This window comes from Vicugna pacos, chromosome 3 (assembly GCF_048564905.1).
Source record: "Vicugna pacos chromosome 3, VicPac4, whole genome shotgun sequence".
In the NCBI taxonomy this organism is placed as follows: Eukaryota; Metazoa; Chordata; class Mammalia; order Artiodactyla; family Camelidae; genus Vicugna; species Vicugna pacos.
Genome location: NC_132989.1, coordinates 96,936,228 through 96,961,406, shown reverse-complemented (window position 1 = coordinate 96,961,406; position 25,179 = coordinate 96,936,228). Strand labels below are relative to the sequence as shown.

Here is a 25,179-nt window from a genome sequence, read left to right as displayed (position 1 = left end):
CGCCCCATCCATGTTCCCGGCTGACCTTTCTGATCATCTTGCCGCCTCCTGGAGCCACACCACCTCTGATCTGCTTGGCCTTGGAGCCTGTTCTTCCCAGCAGGGCTGACCTGATCTGCGACCCCTGGGATCGGTTCCTCCCCAACAAGGAAGAAGCAGGTGGGAGTAGAAGCCTCCGAATGAAGCCCCAGCACTGGAGGGCTCCCAGCAGCCCAGCCAGCGACCTCGCCCCCCATCCCCCAGCCCTCCCTGCTCAGGAGGCTGGCACCACGGCTTTAGGTGTGGCCATGACTCTCCCCACAGAATCGCCATTATTCCCAAAGAAGAAAGGCTCCTGGGTTTGGGATAAACGTGACTAGCAGCATCGACCACAGTCTAAGTGAAATGGGTGATACTTTCTGAACTAACATAAGAGGAAAGCTCACTCAGTCTCTCCTCTGCCAGGAGGTCTCAGTGTGCTCTGCAGGTAACATCACCAGGACCTGAGTGGCCACAAGCCTGGACTATGAGTTCCCCATCCTTCCCTCTTACCGGATCTGCCCATGTTGACCGGGGACCTGAAAAGGACCCAGGGAGCAATCCTGAGAACCACATTGGTGCAGCCAGAGACCAGGGTGAAAGAGGAAGTGTTTGGCCGGAGAAGCGAGAGGGCATCTGGTTTGGAGTCAACGTGGGACCAGTCCAGCAGCCAGAGAACGGTGGGGGTGTAGCTCCCAGCATCCCAGCTGCTCCGCCCCTGAAAGTGGCGCTGCTGGACACTCGTTAGAAATGAGACAGGCTGGGACCTGGGACCTGGGACCCTGGGCTGCAGTGCTTGCACCAGGACTGAGCAGCAGAATACACAGAAACTCTACGAGAATACACAGAAACTCTAACTGTGTGCATGCGCAGTTGGGGCCAGTTATGAACAACAAGATACAAAAAGACCCAAAACCCTAGGTGTCAGGAGCAGAAACAAGTACTGCACACGATCCCTGCACCCAGCATCACCAAAGGGGTGAGCAGCCCGACCCCTGGACCTGCCCCTACCCTCACCCCGTTTAAGGGACCAGTTCACCCCTCCCTGGGGAGCGAGCAAGGGAAGCTGTTACTTGTTTCCACTCCCTCTGCTGCAGCACGAGTCCCAGGAAAGGAAGCTTTATCTGAACTTCTCATCTGGCCTTTTATCAATTTCTGTTGATTAAGTAGCCCATGAACCCAGGTCGGTAACAGGTACAAGGCAGGGCAGCAGTCCTCCAATCAGCTGCTCGTTCTGGGGGAGGGCCACCAGGAACGCCAAACACAAAAGTGAGGGCCCTCGGGAGCACGGCCCTGGTCAGCCAGAGGGTGCCCACGAGGAGGTGGCCCGGGCAGCCTGTGGGGTCAGCCTGGCCCGGGCCTTCTGCTTCCTCCTCAGGCGCCACCGTCCCCAGGCCCCTGATATTTCTTTAATAAGACACAGAAAAGCTCTCTACTTGCCTCCCACTGTCTGCCAAAAAACAGGGCGTGAATCTCGCTTTGTGGAGGGGTCCCCCACCCCCTCCCTTGTGCCGGGAAGAGCAGAGCGGCTGTGAATCACCATTCATCACCAGACATGACCCTAGACTCTTATCAGTCCAGAGACACAAGGAGAAGACTGTCTCACAAATCTTACTAATCAACCCTTACCTTCCAGTGGTCTCCCCCACGTATTTACTTTTCCACAATTTACTGCCTCTAGAAGCTTGAACTTTTTCCTGTCTGCCACGTCTCTGCAGTTTATCTCTTTTTGGTAAAAATGGTCTGTAAATTTCCAGGCCTAACCACCTCTGAGAGTCTTTATTTCTTTTATACAATTATATTCCATATTCACATACAAATGTTAGCATCAAATAAAATGTGTATGCCTTTTCTTCTCCTGTTAATTTGTCTTTTGTCAGTTTAATTACCAGGGCTCTGGAGGCCAAACCTCACAGGGCAGAAAAAGGTCCCTCCCCCTCTACAGTTTAACAAGGGTGAAAATCAGCGTGGAATGAGGAAGGGAAGAGGGCGGCTAATTCTCTCAAAGGGAGTGACACCCCCCACATCCGTATCATCCATGAAAAGAGAATTTTTCTGTGTTGAGTTCTAACGGTTATTTGCAAACTGGACTCTTTCTTAAACAGACTCTGATTTTTGAACCTGGGAATTTTCTCCGCATGTATACTCTTGGTATTGGACCAAATGTAAACTTTTGGTCCATGTGGGGCCTGGGGCCTGGGGTTGATCTGACCTCACCACTGTGGAAGCAGGAGGGAGCTGATTGGTTGGTTTGAAAGTTTCTTTGGCCGTGTTAGTAAAACTAGTCTGTCACAAAATCAGCAGCTCCAGCATGCATTTGTCTCTGCTTACTGAGGTGATGGCTACTCCCAAGTCACCATGGACCAATTCTGTAGAATTTATTTATCTGGACACCCCTAGTTGAGTCCCGATAGGTCAGGGGTCCTGCCTTCTGCTTCCCCCAGTGACTTCCACTGCCCCATCACCACCACCAGGATTAGAGAAAGCCGAGCCCCCCACCACTTTACTAGGACAAGGAGATGCTCTTATCTGCACCCCTTCGTTGCAGGCTTTGTTATCCAGGAGAAGCACATTCATTGCAGTTTGTGAGGGAAGACGCTACACAAACAGGCTTTCTGGCCTTCTGACCACAGCCATGAAGTCAGTTCTCAAATGCAATGCCCAGCTGCTCCCTCTGACTTGACCACAGGCCACATGGCAACTGGCTAACCCAGTATCAAAGCCAAGCCACTCTCGGCAGCTCATCTGTGAATCTTATTCTCCTAATATTATAGGAACATCTGCAAGGTTCATTTTACCCTGCAGAGTAAGGAAAAGAAAAATGCCACATACTGGCTTGTCTGTTAGAAATGAAAGACTTTCCGTTGAGCTGGGCCATTTGCTTCTGAATAGCAATGTAAATGAAGTCATTCTGCAGCTGGGGCGCCTGCAGCCAGCCGGGCCCAGGCTCGGTGACCAGGCTGCCTGGGCCAGGTCCCACCCGGCAGACGCAGACGGGAGGATTTAAGGGCAAGCAGGCTGAGTAGTCACTGTCTGTTCTGAGACCTCTAAACTCAGAAAGGTGGGATTAAAGTAAAGCAGGAGAGATGTGAGATCTGAGGAACTCCTCCAGAGTGAGTACTGGGAAATCCTGAAATGGACAACTAGTTATGGAGAGCATTAAGATCTCGTGTCCCTCCACATCTTCAAGAATTAAGGACTCACTCTGTTCTCCATCCAGAGGCAACACTCACCCTCCACAGACATTCATTTCTATGACACAGCCTTCTTCTTTGGTCCCTCTATGAGGGTGTTTCATTTGGGGTTTCTGAATTTTATGATACATGCCATTCTTCCAGAAAATTATGGCAAACATAATAAACAGGTTTGAAATATCCAGATTTGGAAGCTAGCCTACGGAAGATTGTCCCAGCCATCAGGTGGGTGAAACCGTAAGTGGAGAATTTGCTTCTCATTGACACATAGTCCGAGACGAAGGCTCTCTCCGGGTGTATACTGAAGAATGCATCCCATACAGTTATAAATGCACCTGAATTGTGTCTCAGAAAAAGACAGGTTGAGGTCCTAACCCCCTATACCTGTGAATGTGACTTTATTTGGAAGTAGGGTCTTTCCAGATGTCGACGAAAAATTAATTAATAGTCAGTCTGAGAAAGAAGTAGAGAATTTGATTTGAGCCAATCTGAGTGAAGGAGGAATAATAAAATGGTCACATTTAGGCTAACAGATTGCTTAATTCTTATGCTTGCCCTTAGAACGGTCAACAAACCTGACGGACTGGTTGCTACTTACAGCCCCAGGCCCATCGTTAAAACTAAAGCTATTGATCTTACTGTTTCTACTTTATTCCAGGAATTGAAAGTAATAATCATGCTTGGTCTCTGAGTAGTTCTCCAAGGAGAAGATCACAGGACTGTAACCTTACAAAATAGCCTGAATTACCAAGAAGACCATGCCTTGAGTGCTTACGGGATAAAGAGATCTAACCGCTGGCCACTATAGATTTGGCCGCCTGGAGGCATCATGACACCACTCTAAATCTTCTGATGAGAAAATGATTCTGTTGATTGTTATCGATGCTTTGTTGTTTGAGCTCTGGCTATGTAACCACCGTGCCCCATCCTCAAGGCGGGCTCACGGTTTTGAAGGCACCAGCCTGCTGTGAGTCCCCTTTGCCTGGCAAAGTGATAAAGCTGCCTCTTTTCTTTTCAGCTCCAAGACGCGGTCTCTGAATTACCCGGCTTGTCAGGGACGGGGTGCCGAGCTTTCGGCAACATGAGGATTATAATCCAGGAGACAGTCTTTCAGAAAGCTCTGAGGACCGTCCCAAAGAGTCCAGGGGAGGGCACTATATATGTGATTTTGGTGAAGCAGTCCACGCAGCCAAGCACACATCTTGGTAGAAGGTTACTGCTATTTGAGAAGAACGAATATTGTGGCATCAACCGAAATAAACACGCAGCCTAAAAGTCGAGAGTTACGTTTCATTTGGCGGGAGGACTCGAGCCGGGATGACAGCCTCTCAAATCGCTCTGAGGGACTGCTCCAAAGAGGCAGGGGAGGAGCTAGGATATACAGGTGCTTTACAACAAAGACCAGGTAGTCGGAACAATGAAAGATTGCTTGTTAACTGAAGAAAACCAGGTATCTGAAGTTAAAGAATTTAGCGCTTTTCTGTTTATGGGAGGGAGCAAACATTGGGGCTCATTGAAATCATTCCTTTGACAAGCACCTAGCTATCTAGAGCCAGTATCCCATCCTTTCTTATTCTGAGTCCCCTCAGGGTGCACCACTGTGAGTGGCTGCAGAGGCTGGGCTGCAATCTTGTCTACACTGGGGTGTGTCGGGAGCCGCTGATGACTTGATGACTTCAGCATTCTTTGTTTACTGATATGGCTTGCAGTACTTTTTGTTTACACATGGCTGGCACCAAAAGAAGAAAAACTAATCTTTATGGTTGAGCAGGTATTTCTACCCTTGGGGAGGCCTGGTTAATGCATATTGCAGGTGAACAGTGCACACTAGAGGGGAGGGGGGAGGCCCAAGCCGGCAGACAAAAATATTATGTTTAAATTGTTTTTGTCTTCCCTAAAATATAAACCCTATTTCATCAGAGATATAATTAAAATATCAGTTAAAATGAAGTCGTATTTATATACTTACTCTTGTTGGAGTAGGGTAGGCCCTAACCCAATGATCGATGGCCTTTTACAAAGAGGGAAATTTGGACACCCTGGAGATGCCATGCGATGATGGAGGACGAGATGGGAACCATCAGCTGCTAACCAGGGAAGGCCAAGAACTGCCATGGATTGATGGCAACACCGGAGCTACAGAGAGGTGAGGAAGGGGTCTCCCCAGAGTCCCCGATGAAGCCTGGCCCTGCCCACACCTTGACGTTGGACTTAGAGCCTCCAGGCCTGGGAGAGAATACATTTCTGTTGTTTTCAGCCACCCAGTTTGTAGCACTTTGTTATATCAGCTCTAGGAATCAAGTAACAGCATCTTACTTTTTCTTTTCCTGTTTTGATAGGAATCACATGAAATAGAATTTATCAGAATTCCTGAGTTTGTGGGCACAGACCTAAAACAGCGCTAGAAGCAGCAAATGTATGGAGTCGCATGTTCTCTGTCCCCTAACTACCGGTCATAACATGCACATTTAAAATAAATCCTGATGGACTAAACACAGACCTTCTTCCTATTGTCTTTACAGAAAACGAAATCATAAATTTATTGTCACTTAGAGAGGCAGGCAAAGGGTATACAGCCCAAAATTGTAGGAAGAAGTTATTCGGAAGTGTGTCAGAGAGTTATTTAATAAAAAATGTACCGTTATCTTCTCACGATTTGTGATGTTTAGGGTATTTGTCTGGTAGTAGTGGGTTGCCTGGTGGCCTCCAAAAAGACATGTCCCTGGAATTCATGAACTTTCCTGTATTAGGAAGAGAAGAGTCTTTGTGGATATAATTAAGAATTTTGAGATGAGCTTATTCTGGATTATCCAAGTGAACTCGAAATCCAATAACAAGTGTCCTTATGAGAGACACACAGAGGAGACAAACAGGAGAGAAGGAGGCCATGTGACCACAGAGGCAGAGATTGGAGTGATGTGGCCACAAGCCAAGGAAGCCAAGGCTCCCAGAAGCTGGAACATGCCAGGAAAGGATTCTCCCCTATAGGCCCTGGAGGGAGTGCGGCCTGGCTGACGGCTTGGTTTCAAACTTCTGACCTCCAGAACTGTGAGAGACGACATTTCTGTTATTTTAAGCCACTAACTGCGTGGTCCTATGATGGCAGCCACAGGAATCTAAATACAGCTTGTTGTTTAAATTTCGTGATTAGTTGCAATTCCTTGTTCAGAATGAATAATCACTTCTGCACCTGTGTGTTCGTGGCCTTGTATTCTTTTCCTTAAAGACTGCTCTCCAAGTCCCCCAAGCTCCCGAGCCCACAAACCTGGGCCTGTGTGTTGTTGTTTATTTAAAGGCGGTGGGCAATGCAACCCCAGTCGTGTTTGGGGGATCTCCCCCCCCCCTTCCTAGGGTCAGACAAGAATCCGAAGAGCTTATTACATTTGGAAAGCAGGAAGCCTGGATGTGGTTCCTTCCGGGTCGCACGGAGCGGCAGCCCGTTGGACGTCAGGAGAGTCAGGGGGCTTCATGTCCTCTGAGCCAAGCATAGAAGCAGGCATGCTGGGCCTCAGCCTCCAAGGCCACCGCTCTTAGCTTTCCCCTCCTGTTTCCACCCTCAGCCTCTTCAGAAACCTCACACTTGTCCTAGCGAGCTGTGTGGTAACTGGGCGCAGGCCTCCCCCGTTCTCAGAAACCCCCAAAGCCAAGCGCCCGGGGCCCTCACTGGGAGGCTGTCTCCTCTCCGCTCGGACGCTTGTGTCTCTCCTCCCAGCACCTGCCTGTCCCCCCGGAAAGGCTGCCGCACCTCGAACAGCAGCCTGGCTGAGCCGCTTCCTGCCACGTTGTTATCACTTTTCAGTTGGCGACGCTGAGGCTCTTGAGGTAGAGAAGCTGGCTGAGATGGGGGTTAAGCCGCCTGGCCCTTCCCGGTGGGGAGCAGAGCGCTGTGTCTGAGAGGAGGGGACCTGGCCAGCCTCCCAGGAGACCGTCCCCTCACCAGGACCCCACCTCCGCCCCTACGGGAATGCTCCACTTCAAGAGCTGATGTCCACTCTCCCGTCCTTTTCCAGACAAATCACCCCTTCGCGGGCAATACAAGGACAACGGCAGCCTTGCAGCTGCGACATCTCAGTCCTCCCACCATCCAGAATGACTTCTGTCAGCAACGCCGGCTGCCTGGGACACACTGTCTCCCACTGGCTTTTGCCTGGACATTTTGAGGAAAAACATGCATCAGGGGAAAAAATACAAATGTGCATTGCTGGAGGAATAGTCACTGGCAAGCTGCCTGCCCGACTGGAAGTCTTTCTTCTCCTCAGGAGAGGGAGACAGGACCCTGACAGAAGTCACCAGTTACTGGAAGTTACTGGAAGTTTCTGGACGCTGTAGACGAATTCTCTGTGTTCACTTAAAAATGGGAGGGGAGCTCTGTTAATTCTGTTTGTGTTTCTGTTATTTCACATGTGGAAAACCAAAACCAGGAGATTGCCCCTTCAAAATATCTCTGTGAGCCTCTTTGACCTTGTTCATCACCATTTTTAAGGGTTTATTTCAGCTCTTCAGGGCCTCAGTCCAGACGGCTGTTATCTCCAAACAAATCTCGTGTCTCTGTCTCCCCCCTGCAAACCACACGCCACACGGTCCCCAGAAGGTCCTTCCGACACTTCCACTTTCAAAACAGCCTGCCCTGCTCAGATGGGGGACAAAGGGCTGAAAACTCAGAGCTCTGACATCTTGCCTGTTGAGGTTGTGCCTTCTTCGACAAAACACACAGGGTTCAGGTGAGAAGATTTCTGAGTCTTGCCCTAGCCCTGCACTATGAATTCAGACTAATTCATGAACAAATGAGACCTAATTAAACGTACAAGCTTTTGCACAGCAAAAGAAACCATAAACAGAATGAAAAGACAACCTATGGAATGAGACAAAATATTTGCAAATGATGCAACTGACAAGGGCTTAACTTTCAGAATATACAGACAGCTCATACAACTCAGTAACAAAAAAACAAGCAACCCAATCAAAAAAAAAAAAAAAAAGGCAGAAGACCTAAACAGACATTTCTCCAGTGAAGACATACAAATGGCCAATAGGCACATGAACAGATATTCAATATCACTAATTATCAGAGAAATGCAGATCAAAACTACAATGAGGTATCACCTCACACCAGTCAGAATGGCCATCGTTAAAAACTCCACAAACGATAAATACTGGAGAGGGTATAGAGAAAAGGGAATCCTCCTTACAGTTGGTGGGAATGTAATTTGGTTTAGATACTATGAAAAACAGCATAGAGATTCCTTAAAAAAATAAAACAGACTTACCATATGATTTAGCATATATCCGGAGAAAATTCTAATTGGAAAAAATATATGTACCCCAATGTTCATAGCAGCACTATTTACAACAGCCAAAATATGGAAGCAACCTAAATGTCCATTGATAGATGACTGGATTAAGAATTTGTGATATATATGCAAAATGGAATACTACTCAGCCATAAAAAAGAATGAAATCATGCCACTTGCAGCAACATGGATGGACCTAGAGATTATCATACAAAGTGAAGTAAGTCAGACAGACAGAGACAAAATCATTTGATATCACTTCTATGTGGAATCTAAAGAAAGGACACAAATTAACTTATTCACAAAACAGAAACAGACTCATAGACATAGAAAACAAACTTATGGTTACCAAAGGGGAAAGGGTTGGGGGAAGAAATTAGGAGTTTGAGATTAGCAGATACAAACTACTATATACACAACAGATAAAGAACAAGGTCCTACTGTATAGCACAGGGAACTATTTACCAGCTTGTAATAACCTATAATAAAAAAGAATATGAAAAAGAATATACATGTATAACTGAATGACTATGCTCTACACCAGAAACTAACACAACATTGTAAATCAACTGTACTTCAATAAAAAGCCATTTACAAATAGTTTAATTATGATGCTAATGGCATAAGTATGCTGCATTGCACTTTTCATGTTATGAGGATTTAGTTCGTAAAAGATATATATTTGAATGGTGGCAGTGTATTTACATCCCTATCTGGCATTACTCCTATTTCTAATACACCCGTTTTAGTCCTTGCTTTTCCCCCTAGTGGAGGCACTGGGAGTTGAACCCAGGACCTTGTGCATGCCAAACATGCCCTCTACCACTGAGCTATATGCCCAACCGTTTAACACACCCATTTAAAATACCTCAAAATACAATCCTTTTGAATCCTAAGATACTCTGCCCCAAGCGCTCAGCACTGGATGGACAAAACAGCCTGATTTTCAGCAGTGCCCAAAACTGCTGTGTCAAAGAGCAAGGCTGAGGCATCCCCGTCCATGTCCCACCCTCCCAGGTGGGTGGGCGCTGCCTTCAGGAGGGTTCCCTCTGGTCCTAGGCAGTCCTGGTTCCTGGCTCCAGGATAAATGGAGTTTAGCTGGGCACGATTTCCTCAGCCTTTGGTTTTTACCTTTCACTTCGGTGTAACCCTTCACCGTTTGCAAAGTGCCTGCAGATTTCTTCTATTTCATTCTCAGAGTAGCCCTACAAGGGCAGAAACTGACACTCACGGAGGGTAACCAGCTTCCTCAGGCTCCCCTTGCTGGCAGGCTGGAAAGCAGGATGAGAGGCAGGTATCCTGATTCGAGAGTCAGTGCTCAGTTCGTGATAACGACAGTGATCATTTACGCAGCACCTACTGTGTGCCAAGCACAGCTCTCAGCATTGACTCCATTGATCCTCACATCAACCCTAGAGGGCAAGTTCTTGGATCAGCATGGTTTCCCAAAAGGAGCTCTGGAGATGAAGCCTCAAGGGCATGTTGTTTGTTTGGAAGGCGACCTTTGGAAGCAAGCCCAGGAGAGTTGGAACGTGAAATGCTGATAAACAGTGTAAAGGGAGCCCACAGGGTAAAGGGAGCCCATTCCTGATGGGAAACTGGCATCCGTGCAGAACACACAGCAGTTTTAGGAACAAAGGGGCAAGAGAGCTGGGGTTTTGACAAAACCATAGCAGTCATTGTTTGGGGGCTGCTGTCATGTTAGGGGGTGAGGACAGGGCACTTGGACAGGGAGATCAGATTTTAACATCCAGAAAGAGCAAAGATGACAGGGGGGAGTATCCTAAAGGGACTAGGGCGAGGCTTAGGGGCCCATGGGCAGTGCCCACCCCAGACCACTACTGGCTCCGTTAGATTTTTAGAGACAAGATGGGAGCACAGAGAATTTAAACTTCTTGCCCAGGTCGTGAACAGCAGCAGGTGGCGAAGCCCGGATGTAAGCTGTCTGACGAGAGCCCGTGCCCTGAGCTGCCAGCTGCCCTGGCACCCTCACCGCTGGCACTGCCTCTTCTCTCACCTGGAATTTTGTGCTTTCTGTATCCCACCCCCCAGCCCCTCCCTGACTCCACTCCTCCAGCCTCTGGTGCCCAAGCTCCAGTCTCTTCTGTGTCTCTTGCCCCCTCCCTTCCCACAGCACAAACCCGATAGTGGCTTGGGCATCAGAACCCTGGGGGCTGCTCTGTCACATCCCAAGGGCCCCGGCCCCAGAGCTTCAGATTCCAAATGCCTATCAAGTCCCCAGGTGCAGCTGCTGCAGGTCAAGGCCAGGCTTTGGGTACCACTGCCCCACACTCAGGTGTGGCTGCTACTGTAACAGAGAAGAAACTGTATTCTACTACAAGTTCATCGCCAAAGAAATGTTGCCTATAACGTTAAATAATGGCCCATCGCTGGGAACCCTGGCTCCCAGGGTATGAGCATTAAGCTAAAATACTTTTGTTTAGCTCACAGGAAGCATCCTGACAAGGCTCACTCGTGAATGGCTGCAGGAAGGAAGAAATTAACAAATCTCCAGAGTCTGGCTGGAACCAGGACTTCACCCCTTCCCCTTTAAGAAGCCTGAATGCTAACTTGGAGATGATTCTTTGGGACACTAGTCCACCATTTCGCGGTCTGCTGGCTTTCCAAATAAAGTCGCCATTCCTTGCCCCAACAGCTCATCTCTCATCTCTTTGGCTCGTTGTGCAGTGAGCAGTACAAGTTTGGACTCAGTAACACTATCTCCTGACTTGCCCCAGGGTGTGTGGGTCTGAAAAGCAGAGAAAGCTGGAGACAAAAGGGAGCACAGAGTTGCTGGAGGTGAGTCTCAGGTCCCTGATGAGGAAACTGGTCCACGTGGGCTAAGTGACAAGCCCATGGTCACTTCTGAAGTTCTGAGCAGTGCAACAAAAAGAAGTGATGGGCTCCTAGTGGAGGAAGGAAGAAGAACTCTTGCCGCCTCGCTGGGGCTTGCCCTGGAGATGAGAAGCAGGAGGAGCAGAGTGAGTTCCCCTGGGGACCTGGGCCACCCGACTCTGGGGGAAACACTGGGCTGACTTCAGTCTCAGCTGCAGCCAGGCTCAAGGTAACCCGTCTCCAAGGGAACCCACGAGGAAGAAAGTCAAGGAGAACAGGAGGGTTTCAGGAGAGCTGAGGGGGAAAGGGCAGTGTTGGGTTAATGTGTTTATTGAATTTATCCCCATACTTATGTGATCTTCAAACAAAGCCAATTCAGTTAGCTGAGTTTTTTAAAAAATCACTTAAAACAGCTGAACATAACTTAGTGCCTCATAAACAGCCAGTGGATCGAACTTCTCAACAAATTTTGATATTGAGTGTATCAGTTAAATATCAGTGACACATTGAACTTACAGGCAGGTCCTGGTGAAACGGTGGTGAAGCAAAATCCCTGCTCGTTTTGACCAGTCGAAAAATTCCTGTGTGTCTCCTAGTCGAATGTGTCCATGGCACATGTGTGTGTCAACCCACTTCGTTTTCTTAGGGTGCACAATCCTCCCTGTCCTGCTTCTCCGCTAACCAAACTCCCTCTGCATCCTTGAAGTGTTGTCATCCCTGGCCTCCTAAACACAACAATGACGCGCATTCTGTGTGCAACCAAATAGCGCTGTCCAATCTGTCATCCTCCGTGTTTCTCCAGGCTCCACCAGGATGTTCTGTTACCCGGTCCTCACAGTATATGTTCAGCAGCGATCCTGTTGTAAACATCTCCACCACAGCTGAGCAGGAAGCTGAAAAAATACACTCAGTCTGGGAATGCTCAAAAAGATGAATTTGCATAGACTGGAGTGGGTACGGACTCTTGACCAGGTGGGAAAATTACTAGGTTTAGGGGGACTAGAATGTAGTTTTCATTAGGCGACAGCGCCCTCTGTTGGTTTCTTTGAGGAAAACAGGCAGCGTTTTCATTGCGTGATGTTAGGAGAGCTATACTAAAAAGGTCCTGATGGGGGCATGCCATGGGTTTGTTTGGGAGATTTGTTAGGGTGTCCTTCTCCAAGATATTCTCTTGTTCACTCCAACACCTGTGAGAGTCATCCCATCACTCAGAGGCCGCCTTCCCAAGTGTTTATTCTCAGGCTGCTCAGAATTCCCAGCCAGGGCCACCTCCCTCTCCTCTGAAGGTCGGGTTGCTACCTCTCTCCCCTTTGGAAGCTGCCTGTACCTTATCTTCGCAGGACGGTGGTCCAAAGCCTTGGGCTTCTGTAAGATCACTGTGCTAAGGGACTGATGGATACAAACAAGACTAAAGTGAGGGGAACCCCTCAACCCATTATGGGCCCAAAGACATTAATGGGCAACTTCTTAAAACCATGAGCCAGCCTTCGCTGTCTAGCCAGAGGCTCTGCGTAGGAAAGAGATTTCAGGCCAGGAAGAGGGAGAGAGATGCCATACACTGTAGGCCCAAGGGGGAAACACTCAGTAGGGTTTCCTCCAATTAGAACTGAAGGCAGTACTGACTTTAGTGGCGGGGCATGAACATTTCAGAAAACCCCCTTTTCTTTAAGAGTGTTAATTAAACAAGGAAGCCATTGGGCTGACATGGCTCTAATGTGGTGGCCTCCTTCAGCAATGAAGTCTAAGTCTGTAAGTGCCTCAAGGTTACAAATCAAAATGCAAAGGACAACCAATCACAAATAGGTAACAAGGCCTCAATCTATAGCCCATCAATAATTTCCTTGCTTTGTTCTGCCTTTTTCTTATAAAAGTCATTCTGTAACTTCTGTCAGTAAAGCACTCCTAACAATTTCTCATTTGGCACTGCCCTGTGTGAATCAAGTTTTGCTCAAATAAACTCTTAAATTTTTTAATATGCCTCAACTTATCTTTTTTAACAAAAGTCAGAGACTCTTCCACGGTGTCCCTGCTGGCGGGTTCGCAGAGCAATTTTCTACCTCATCATAATATCGTAATTTGTCTTCATGAACTATGTAAAGCTGGTGTGAACAAACTCCCTCACACAGATGATTAAGTGTCTGATGGACACAAACTCTTTCTCCAATTTATAGCTCAGCTAAACTCCTGCTGAAATGAGCACCCTGCCCTGCAGGTTTAAAAGAGTCAAGACTTGCTCGTAAAAAATTTTCCTTTTAACTTCATGAGTCAAGTCCCGCACTCCTAGAGAACAACAGCTGGCCTTCATCCGCAGAGGACGCCGCGCAGGCGTCTCCCGGCTGCGGGCGTGTGAAGACCGAAGCGAGGCCAGAAGCCACAGCCCGGCCAAAACGCTGCCGAGACCACGCCTCGGCGCACAGGGCCTAACACCCTCCTGAGTCACTCCATCGCTGACCTTCAGCATCTTCATGTGAGGTCCGTGAGTGGGACGTGGTTTCCAGCTTTTCGACAGCTCCGGAGACCAGAACTCTGATTTCTAAAACATGAATAAACAAAAGGAGGAAAGGGTAAGACATGTAACAATCTTTTCTTCTGACTCAGTAACATCCACGTGATTTTTTCCCCTCCGTTTCCCACTTGGTCAGCCCATTCCACCCCGGGGTCGCTTGGGTCACGTCACAGAGCCCTGGGATGGAAACCAACAACACCGTGAAGCTCCACGTGGATTCGTGCCGAGGTGAGCCTGCTTGGAAATCTCTCTTCTTCCTCCTCCTCCTCCTTCCTCCTCCTCCTCCTCTTCCTCTTCTTTTTTTCCTGCAGCTCTCCTCACTCTCACGATCGTTTTTTCTCTGGACACCAGCAATTCTCCTGGGCCGGAAGTGAACTGGATATTATTATTATTCCCAGTGCACAGCTGATGGGAGGGAGGATCAGAGGGATCAAGGGATCTACTTGAAAGTGACAGGTAGTGACCTCGTGATGCCACCCACCCGGTTCTCTTCCATTAACGCTGTCACTCCCACTCTCTGGATTACGGCCAATCAGGGCAAAGTAACTTACTCAAGAAGGCTGTCAAAATTCCATCTTTGCTTCGGTGATTTTTTGATGCCACCTTTATCATTTCTTAAATTTCCATATGCATTTGGGTCTGTTTCTGGTCTTTCTGTCCTGTTTTGCTGGTCTGCCTTTGCGCGCACTCATACCGCACAGCTTTAATGATGGAAACTGTGTTAGATGTTTGGATGTCTGGTAGACACCCCCACCCATAGCTTTTCTTTATCAGTGTTTTCTGGCTATTCTTGCACATTTATTTTTCCACATGAACTTCGGTATCAACTCATCATTGTGTTTCATAGCAAAAGCCTGCTGATGTTTTTGACGGGGATTGAGATAAATTCATAAATTTCCTACTGGGAAAATGGCATCGTGATCATGTTGAATCCTTTTAGTCAAGAACAGGGGATATCTTTCCATGTGTTTAACGCGAATTTTGTATCTTTCAGAGAGGTTTTATTATTTTAGTCATTCTGACTGCACATTTCTGAGTAAGTCTATTCCTAAGTATTTGATATTTTTTTGTCACTATTATTCATGAGGTTCTCCACTAACTGCTTATTATCCATGTAGCTGGAGGCCATTTATTCTTTCTCAGAAAGTGTTTATTTCAGAATATTTTAAAATGACAGAACTTTGCAAACTAGTCCAGAGTTCCCATACATACCTCACCCCGCTTCCTCTGAGGGGAACATCTCCTATGACCACGTTACGTGTGTCTAAACTAAGAAACCAACATTTTTACATTATTGTCCAAATCCAGACTTTACCCAGTCATTACAAGTTTTTCCCCTGATGTCCTTTCTCTGCTCCAAGGACATGACATTACATTTAGTGGCTGTGTTTCTTTAGTCTTCTCTGGTCTGTGACAGTTTTTCAATCTTTCCTTGGTTTTCGTGACCTTGATAGTTTTGAGGAGTGCTAGTCACACACTTTTCAGAATGTCCCTCAGTTTGGGTTTGTCTGCTGTTTGGTGGTGTAGGTTTGGGGGAAGCACATCACAGAGGTGACATGCCCTTCTAGGAGACTGATTTTGCACATGTTGATTTTATATCTTGTGACATTGCTGAATTCCTTCACTGTTTGCGGTAATATTGTCATTGATTAGATTTTCCAGTTTATTTTCATGTTAGCTCCATAAAAGGATAGTTTTACTTCTTCTTTTCCAATTCTCATTCCTCTAATTTTCCTCCCCTTCCCTGGCATTTCTTTCTTGATGTCTTTCTCCCTAGAAGTTATCTTCTCTGAGGCTGCTGTTTCTGCTCCCCTCATTTTCTCAGCCCTTCCCTGTGGACGAGGCTGTAAAACCACCAAGTTCCAGGTGGGCGTTCGGTCCTCCAGCACTTGGTGCCCAACTTTCTCCTTGTGGGGTCGATTTTGTCTCAGCTTCATCTAACCTTCGTCCTCCTCCCCAGCTCTCCTCACCCACAGGTGCCCGTGGCAGGAGCTCGGGCGTTCAGTCCTCCAGCACTTGGTGCCCAACTTTCTCCTTGTGGGGTCGATTTTGTCTCAGCTTCATCTAACCTTCGTCCTCCTCCCCAGCTCTCCTCACCCACAGGTGCCCGTGGCAGGAGCTCTCGCTGTATCTTTGTTGAAACAAGTGTCTATTTCTCTTTCTACAATTTGACGTTTGTGATAGATCTGTCTCCTGAAAGTGCTACAGGTTTGGGTCTTGTGTGACGTTGTTTGTGTTCCATATTGATTTTATGGCTCGAGGGAAGGACAGGTGGAGAGATTCCGATTCATGTGGTCGCCATTACCCAGGGCTGATCAGAGCTCTTGCAGACAGCATCTTAAAGTCTCAGGACTCTGGTCTTTGACTGGTTTCTATACTTTGAAACCAGTTCAAAATGGCTTAACTGAATGGAGGGCTACCTTATAGCCTCTGAAACTAGATGCTTGGGTCAAAGGGCAGCGTCCTTCAGCTGGTTTCTGACCGTGTGGTGACGTCCACCATCTGGCAGAGTTTTTTTTTTTTTTTTCAATTGAAGTATAGTCAGTTACAATGTGTCAAGTTCTGGTGTACAGCATAATGTCCCAGCATGCATATACATAAATATATTCATTTTTCACTAAAGGTTATTACAAGATATTGAATATAGTTCCCTGTGCTATGCAGCAGAAACTTTAAAAAAATCTATTTTTATATATAACACTTGCAAATCTCAAACTCCCCAAATTTATCCCTTCCTACCCACTTTTCCCTGGTAACCATAAGACTGTTTACTATGTCTGTGAATCCAGAAAAAGAAAAAGAAAAAGGACACTATGAACTCATCTACAAAACAGAAACAGACTGGCAGAGAATTTTTAATGGGAGATGCTAGAACCACAGTTTGCACTGTAGCCTTTCCAAGTGCAGTAGGTAGAAATTTAATTAAATATTTTGCTGCTGCATAACAAAGACCTCCATGTTCCAGTCTGCAATACCTGAGTCCTCACTGCCCTCTTCATTACCACTTCCTATAGACCATTACTAATAATTTACTTTCTGTAACACGCAAAAAGCCATTTCTATGTATCAAATGCTGTATTAAAAATATAAATTTATTTCTCTTTCATATAAAGTAAGTCTGGGGTTGGCATGACAGCACAACAATTTTCAAGGACCCAGGGAATGTCTATCTTTATCTCTGCCACCTTCAACAAATTCCTCCACCTCTTGGCTCAAAAGTGTTTCCTCGAACTCTAGCCATCACACTCACATTCCAGCTAGTCAGAAGGCGTTGAAAATAAGGGCAGAACTGAGCCATAGACTCTCACCAGGAAGGGAGGTTGAGGAATTAGATCTTTATATGGAATTCCATGTGACAGCTAAAAATTAGGGGATATATTTCTTGAAAAGCGGAGAATAGATATTGGGGAATGCCAGAATATAAGCATGAACTCTTAACACAGTGTACAGTACACAAGGCCTCACTGCCTACTCCCAACAAAGTCATAGCAATTTCTGCTTTGCAATTTTATGAATTTGGTTGGAGAATTGTTTGTTAATTGAAATGATTTTGTAAAAACCTCTATAAACCTACAAACATTAATTTAAGTACTTCTGATTTCTAGAGGGGCTGGGAGACATTCTAATTATAATGCTGCCCTATTGCCCAGTTCTGGCCCTTTTTAAAAAGTCTATTTGTGTAATAGAGTATCTTTCACACCTTTGCGATTTTAAGTAGCATATTTCTACTATCTTAGTATATTTCTCCTCCAGAGAAGAGCAAAAAAAAAAAAAAATGTCCAGGCTGCTGGAACTCATCCTCTCCTCCTTTGACCAAGCTCCCCCTCCAATCTTGGAGAAAAGTTTAAAACCACATCTCTTTTGACATAATACAATGGGAATGAATCTCAGTCCCCAGACTCTGGGGTGTGAGAAACACTAACAGTCTCTATTTTCTATAAATCATCTCACGTACTACCCCGAGATCCAAGGAAGACCCAGCCTCAGTCATTCTCGGGGCTGTTCCCTCTTCCACTCAACCCAGGACAGGGCAGTGGTACCAAGGTTTAAGTTTCCACCAACACACTGGGGCCCACCGGCATCAGTCATCTGTGCATGCTCAGGATCACTGAGAGGCCCTTTGTTCCAGCTCCCATGACGCCATCTGGCCCACAGTTAGTGCCTCTTTTGGGACCCAGGCACCTTGGGGAGTTTGGGGGCCCAGGAATCCGGGATGAGTCTCTCTGATGCCCAGCAGGGCTGGTCCCGCCGAGCTCCTGTCACATCCTCAGGGTGCTGTCATGGACCAGGGCACGGACACATTCTACTGATAGGACCCCGGGCCCTCTGGCTGCCCTCGGTTGGGCTTGGATCCTCCACTTCCCTCTTCAGGCTTCCGTCAGAGCTTCTTTCACCCTCACACTCTATCCTCCTCAAAGGATTTAGGGATTTGGAAACAAATCTAAGAGGAGACTGTTTGGAGGCAACACTTGCTTTCAACTTTCTATAAACCTTCCTTAAAGCAAGGAAGGACCACGTGTCATATCCTACAGAAGAAATGAAACTAATTGACAACTCAGGTTTTTAAGTATCCTGCCACACCAATTAAGCATGCCTCTGTGACCAAATGATAATATACGCGTCTTTAAAATAATTTCCAACGCAAAACCAAAATACTACAAGCTGGTACTTACTAGAAAATGCCTCCCTGGGCTGCCTCCTCTCTGCATACCATTTCCATCTGTATATCCCTCAGCAAGGATGACAAACGTCAGTTCCACAGACCAGATCTGTCAGAAAGTCACTGCTTACTACCCTTGTCTCTCTGCTTGTGCAGAGAGACACTTTTCACAAACCATGCTTTAATTCACCTTATCAAATATCCATCAAGCTTTTCCAGATGTAGAAAAAAGCAAATGTCCACAGTGCTCATGGAATAAGATTTACCCTTGAAACTCACAGAGAAAAACTAGTGGTTACCAGTGGGGAGAGGTGAGGGGGAGGGGCAAACTAGGCGAAGGGGATTAAGAGGTACAAATCACTCGGTATAAAATAAGTAAGTTACAAGGATGTAATGTACAGCACAGAGAACAAGTCAATATTTTATAACTTTATACAATAATCTATAAAATTACTGAATCACTACATTGTTCACCTGAAACTAATAGAATATTGTAAGTCAACTATACTTCAATTAAAAACAGATTTACCTCCAACCTCCAGGAGCCACCTTGGATCCTCTGTGGAGCCCACTGAGGATGGAAAGGCCCAGACTTCAGCATCTGAGCCCTGCCCTGCCCACTGCTGCTTCTGTGAGCTGTGGAAATCACCCCCCGCCCCCTCATGGTCATGGCCTGATTTCCACATCTGTGATCCTAGCCTACGGGTGATTGCAAAGGAAGGAACGAGCAGGCCCCTGGGCGGGCTGTGGGCCGGGGGTGGGGATGGGGACTTGGGGCAGGGGACGGTTAAGTACCTGTTCTTGCTGCGTCCTTGCATCAGCCTGCTGGACTCAACTCAGGAAGGGCAAAAGGGCTTTCAGTGTGACCCCTGGTGAGGCTTCCTTTCTGCTGGGGCTCAGAAGCCAGGCAATAGACCTGTGATTTGCTGCAGCTGTAAAACTCTTTCCCAATCTTATGATGAGTCAGTGGCTTTGCATTCAGAACTACTATGGGTTAATTCAAAGGAAACTACTTCGGGCTGTTTGGTAACATTTTTCCTGCCCCTAAACAAAAGGAAATTCATGTCAGATAATTGAATTCATTTGCCAGCAAGAGGACCGATATAAAACGAAACTGCATTTAACAGAAAAAAATCCGGACAATTTATATGAAGAAAGAAGTAAAACTGAGGTTCAGGTTCTGGGCTTTGCTTCTGATTATTGTGAGCCATCAGCGGGGCTCATCGCCCTGCGACTCAGTTTCCTTCTCTGCAGAAAGAGGGGGTTGACTTAAGGGCTTTTTATAATTGTTTGCTTGCAACACCCAATTTTGCCCCCAGAACTCTACTATTAAAAAAAAAACTGATGTAAATATGCAGCATACATTCATGTATGTAAACAACTTTGAATGCATATTGGATTATTTATTACAAAGCAATGAAATGAGGCTATCTGTGTGTGTATTTTAGCTGTGCTAATCACAAAGACCCTAACTGATAACAAATGTTTGCAAAAACTAATGGTCTTTTTCTTTTTCTTTTTTCTTTTTTGTCTTTTGTTGTTGTTGTTGTTTGCTTTGTTATGTTTTCAGTACCTGCCTTGCTAGTTCAGAGCACTGCTTAGCTGGGGCAGAACAGGTCTGAATCTGAGGTCATCAAAAGCAAAACAGACCCCTCCAAAAGGAGCTGACCAGGCAGCATGAAGTAATGCATTTGACTGTGTCGATAATTTTGAGTATATTTTAATAAGCACTTTTTATCACAAGCTAAATATATATTTTTAACGTGAAATTGAAATAAGACATTTTATTCTGCTCTGGAATCTCCTAGGCTAGATGTTCTTGACCTTGTCTTGTAGTCTGAGAGTCTGTGATCCCTACCTCTGCCCCTTTATTCACTCTGGAAATATTTATAGAGTTCCTGCTGTGAATCAGGCATAGTTTTAGGCCCTTGGGACATTTTAAGTGTATCTCCCCCAAACACATATACAAACTGTCGACTTAAAGAAAGACCCAGCGTAAGAGTTGTGGGTTTAAGTTTTACTTGGGATCTTACTGAGGACTGTAGCCTGGGAGACAGCCACTCAGTTAGCTCTGAGGAAGCTGCTCTGAGAAGGTAAGGGAGGAGCCAGTTTATATATAACTTTTGGCTGGAAATACATGCAGTCAAGCACACATCTTGGTAAAAGATCACTGTTAATCACAAAGAACAGATATGTCAAGTTAATGATTTCAGTGCTTTCCTATGTGTGAGAAGATGCAAGAATCTGGTGTCATTGAAATTCTTCCTGAAAGATGCATCTAACTGTCTAACGTCCTGTTTATCCAAAGCACAGAGTGCCTCACCCTGTTTTTCAACCTGAATTCTGCTGGGGTGCACTGTCCATAGGCAGCAGGGACACGGTTATGACTTAACCCTTGTAGAACTGGGTGGTGAGCAATGCTGTTTGCTCTTCTTTGTTCATGAAATTCTGAACAAGAACTTCACCCTTACACTTGTTTAGTTTACAGCTTTGACATGATTAGTATTTATGCTATCTCAGACACAGCTAGTTCTTTTCTAAGTGACTGAGTTTCCCACTCAGTGAGTTACCAGTTCCTGGGATGTAGCAGAAGATGGTGGGTAATCCATCCACCTGCTAGCAGGCAGCTGCTAAACAGAGGTCTGTTGGTACTTTCCCCCTCATTTGTTGGCTAAACTCAGAGAACAACCCTTTAGTCAAGCAATGTTCCCACCAGATCCAATCTTCCTTCCTGGAGTTTAGGGGAGACTATGGATGGGTTAAAGTAAGCCACTGACGTTGGGTCCATCTTGTATTTCTTCAAGATTCTCTAAAGGTGGTTATAGATTTATTATTTTTTTGTAATATGATGCCCTATTCAGAAAAACTCAGAGTCCTCTCAAAATGCCCCTGAAGATTGACCAGTGGAAGGATGGCCTTTGTAAACATGGAGAATAAGGTATTGCCAAATAAACTTGTTTGATTAAATGCCTTCTGTCCCTTTACAAACAACCCTCAAAAGTCCTGTCAAGCTGAAAGTAGAACATTCAATTCTCCAGACTCTTAGGGAGTGTTAGCAGGGATTCACATGATGTCATCTGGGCTCTGACCAAGAAGAGGGACAAGAAGGTTGAATAGGTAAGCCTGAGAGCTCTTGTCCAATAGATCCTTGGCCAATAGTCCTTTATTTCCTGATGAGCACAAACAGGATACGGCGTTGGGGATGTAGGACTGTCCTTCTATCACTTGCATTTCAGATCTGCTGTTGGGAACTGAGTCATCTGATTGGAAAGGGCATGGAGGAGGATGGGTAGAGACACGTATGGGGGAAGGAGGGAATAGACAGGCAGTTTTGTCAACCTTCCTGACACCGTACGACTAAGAGAATCGAAGTATAGAGCAGGCAAAGGAAACCACTGCAAAACTCTCGAAATTATTTGGCTTATTCTTTTAAGATATAGAAACAACCTTTACTGAGTTTAATTTAATCAAGAATGACAGAATGGTTAGAACTATTTAATAAAAACTGCTTGCTATCTTCCTGAAGCCTTGAAGGAGCCTGACCTAGGAGAGTATGTTGTTTTTATCCTTAACCACTAGGGGGCACCAAAATTCTAGACATTGCCTCGGAAGAGCCCTGGGTGGTTTTAATGGCGGAAGGGGATGTACATGCAAGTTGTCAGGCTCAGAGCAATGCTCTAAAAATAGTAACGTCCACTGCTTGCCGCCCTGGACAACAGTGCTGTCACGTGGTGGCACAAAAATGTGTGGACATTTGCATGACAACTGACTCTCCCGAAGGAGCCCTTCCCATCTTCCAGTTCTGCCCTCTGAGACCTCAAGGAATAAGTCTTAACCAGCTTCTTCATGGTCAGACCTTCAAATATTTGCCTACAGTTCTCACATTCCCTCATAGTCTTTTCTCCCCCAGAACAAACACCAGGGTAGTTTCAACATCTCTCATAGTGTATTAGTTAAGGTTCTTTCTTTTCTGTTACAAGTTGTGAAACAGGCTCTGGTTAGCTTTACCTGGGACGCCTCGTAGGATCAAGAGAATTAAACATCTACGTTTCTGAGAAAGCAGCTTCGGGGAGTTCACGGCAGGAGTCCGAGCTCCTCTTACTATAGCCCCGCCATGCACACAACAAGGATCAGTGACTCTTGTCTGTGTCTCTCAATTCCAAATCTCATCTTCCTGCAGAGACTCTGAAGCCCCATCTGGGCTCAGAGGCCCCGCCCTGGATCAGTCAGCCCTCAGCCGGGGGCAGGTGTCTATAATGTAGACGTGGCTACCGGGTTCTAGCACAGAGAAGTGAAAGAACGCGCGTTCTAATTTCGTTATTCTGATCTCTCCTGGAGCATCGACCATTTGTTACTGTTCTCTCGACAGTGTGGGGGTCAAATGCTGAGGGTAGGTCTGACCACACAGAGCGGGGGGCTGTCACCCTTGAATCTGGACTCCATACTTCTCTTAACATGACCTAAGATGGTGAGCTTTTTTGGATTCACGTGACTCTTCTTAGCTGTTATGTCACTTCCAACTTGTATTTCAGCCATTCAGTCTAGTGACTTAAATGCCAGATTGTTACCCCAAGATCTTTCATCGGTAACATCTGAGTCACTGTTCCAGCCTGCCAAAATATTTTGCATTTGGATTCTATTACCCATTATGGCAGAAAGTTATGCCAATAATGATTAATTTAGCAAAGCTGTGTTTTACTTAAGCTATTGAGTTTGGCAGGTGAGTGAGGTAAGAGAATCACTGACCAGCTCAGAGAAATTGTAGACACATGCGTAAGAGACCTAGTAATACCACTTGTAGGAATTCATCATTCAGGAATGACCAGAGCTATAGACACAGATTTGAATACTCAGATTTTTTTCTCATTATTTATAACTGCAAAAACATTAGGAGCCCATTTACTGCCCTACAGTAAGGACATGCTTAAATAAACTTTGGTATATTCATTCAATGAAATTCTTTTTTGCCACCAATAAAAATTTATTTACAATGACTTTTTCAGGATATGGGAAAAATATGTATCACATTATATATATATGTATATATATAACTGATGTAAGTTTAGCAGAAACCTAAGTATTCTCAATAATGATTTTTCTTTCTTTTTATTCCCAATAGAAAATAAACTGAAAGAGACGTACCAAAATGTTAACTGTCTTTTTTGGGTGATGATGTCTTGATAATATTTTCTTCTTTAGACTTTTCTACATATTTCTTCACTTTGTATAATGAGCATATATTTCTTCTCTAATAGAAAGTCTTTTTTATTTTATTTTTTTAATTTCCATTTCCACACGTTCATTGTGAGTACATGGAAATGCAACTGACTTGGTGTCCTGCGAACTTGCTGAACTCACTTAGTGGTTCCAGGTGTTTGTAATTGTTTTCTATTTGCTTGATTAAAAAAATTTTTTTGCAGGGGGAGGTAATTAGATTTGTTTATTTAATTAATTTTGGGGAAGGTACTGGGAATTGAACCCAGAACCTTGTATATGCTAAGCATGCACTCTACCACTTGAGCTATACCCGCCCCCACAAAAGAAAGTCTTTTTAAAGGAAAGTTTATTTCATGTTCATTCTCAGCTTTTGACTGTTGATAAATTCTTTGTGTTTTTACATCGGAGGAACTTGGATTCTTTTTAACAATCACAGGACACAGGGTTTCCTTCACTTGGTCCCCCTCATGTATCTTTTACAGTAGAACCACCCTGAATGTGATAATTAATATGTCTTGTTGGGTCTGTCTGCTGCCTTGGGACCATCTGGGAAGGGGAGCTCTGAAGCCCGTCTCTACCCTGTGTCTGCCGGATGGGACCCCTCCTAACCTGGGAAATCTGCAGGTCACCTCCTCAGAGTCTCTGTGTTGAGTTAAGTGCCTGACACTATGCTTCTCTGGTTGCAATTTAGAAGCTTTTGATAATTGAGACCTCCGTTTCAAAGAGGGTTTCTCCTCCTGCCCTGCCTGCCTAAGAAATCAAAGACCCCAGGACATCTCCTGCCCTGGACCCCAGCTCCCTCTGACACTGTGGATGTTAAGTAGGGTGGAATTGCCTGGTGCTGGGAAAATTGGGGGAATAGGCAGAAGAACTGGGGAGAGAGGACCATCTTAAAATGTATGTTTTTTAATGGAGGTGCCAGGGATTGAACTCAGGACCTCTGCTCTCTACCACTGAATTATACCCCCCCCCAAAATGTATCTTTTTATTATAAAATCAGAAAGTAAAAATTATAAACCTCTCACTTAGGAATAATCTCCACTCCTTAAGATCTTACATTTTCTTCTAGTCTTTTATGTTGTGAATGTCATTTCTATAGTGGCTGAAACCATAGAGGAGTTTTTAGAGTAGTTGAAACTATGTAAAGTGCTTTTCTCTTTCCCTTTCCCTCTCTCCCTCCCTGCACATCCTTCCTGATCACTGGTAACTGAGGTAAGTTCCTACCAGAGGGGAGGTGCAATTAGCAACTTAGTTATCCCCACTTCTCATCTCGGTTCTCATTTGCCTCATTTGGGCTCTGGCCACCTTGCAGTGTGGGAGTCAGGTACCAGCATTCAGCACCTTTTAAAGATGAGGAAACTTGATATTCAAGGAGATTTAGCCACTGGGCTCCCATGACACAGTTAGCGAGCGCAGGGCCAGCACCGAAGCCCAGCCTTCAAAGCCCAGTTTCTGTGT

General features: G+C 45.7%; 1 protein-coding gene and 1 long non-coding RNA gene across 2 annotated transcripts in view; one reads left to right on the top strand and one right to left on the bottom strand.

Moving 5' to 3' along the window:
• C1QTNF3 (C1q and TNF related 3) overlaps positions 1–19,174 on the bottom strand; it is a 63,636-nt gene extending 44,462 nt beyond the window's left edge. The window contains exon 1 of the mRNA XM_072958802.1: positions 19,034–19,174. Within this exon, the coding sequence (XP_072814903.1) occupies positions 19,034–19,174 (141 nt within the window). The remainder of the gene's footprint in view (positions 1–19,033) is intronic.
• Positions 13,765–19,186, top strand: LOC140695709 (uncharacterized). Its single transcript, XR_012071540.1, has 3 exons — positions 13,765–13,902; positions 13,981–14,072; positions 19,047–19,186. It is a non-coding gene; the product is annotated as an uncharacterized lncRNA (long non-coding RNA).
• The last annotated feature ends 5,993 nt before the right edge of the window (positions 19,187–25,179 follow it).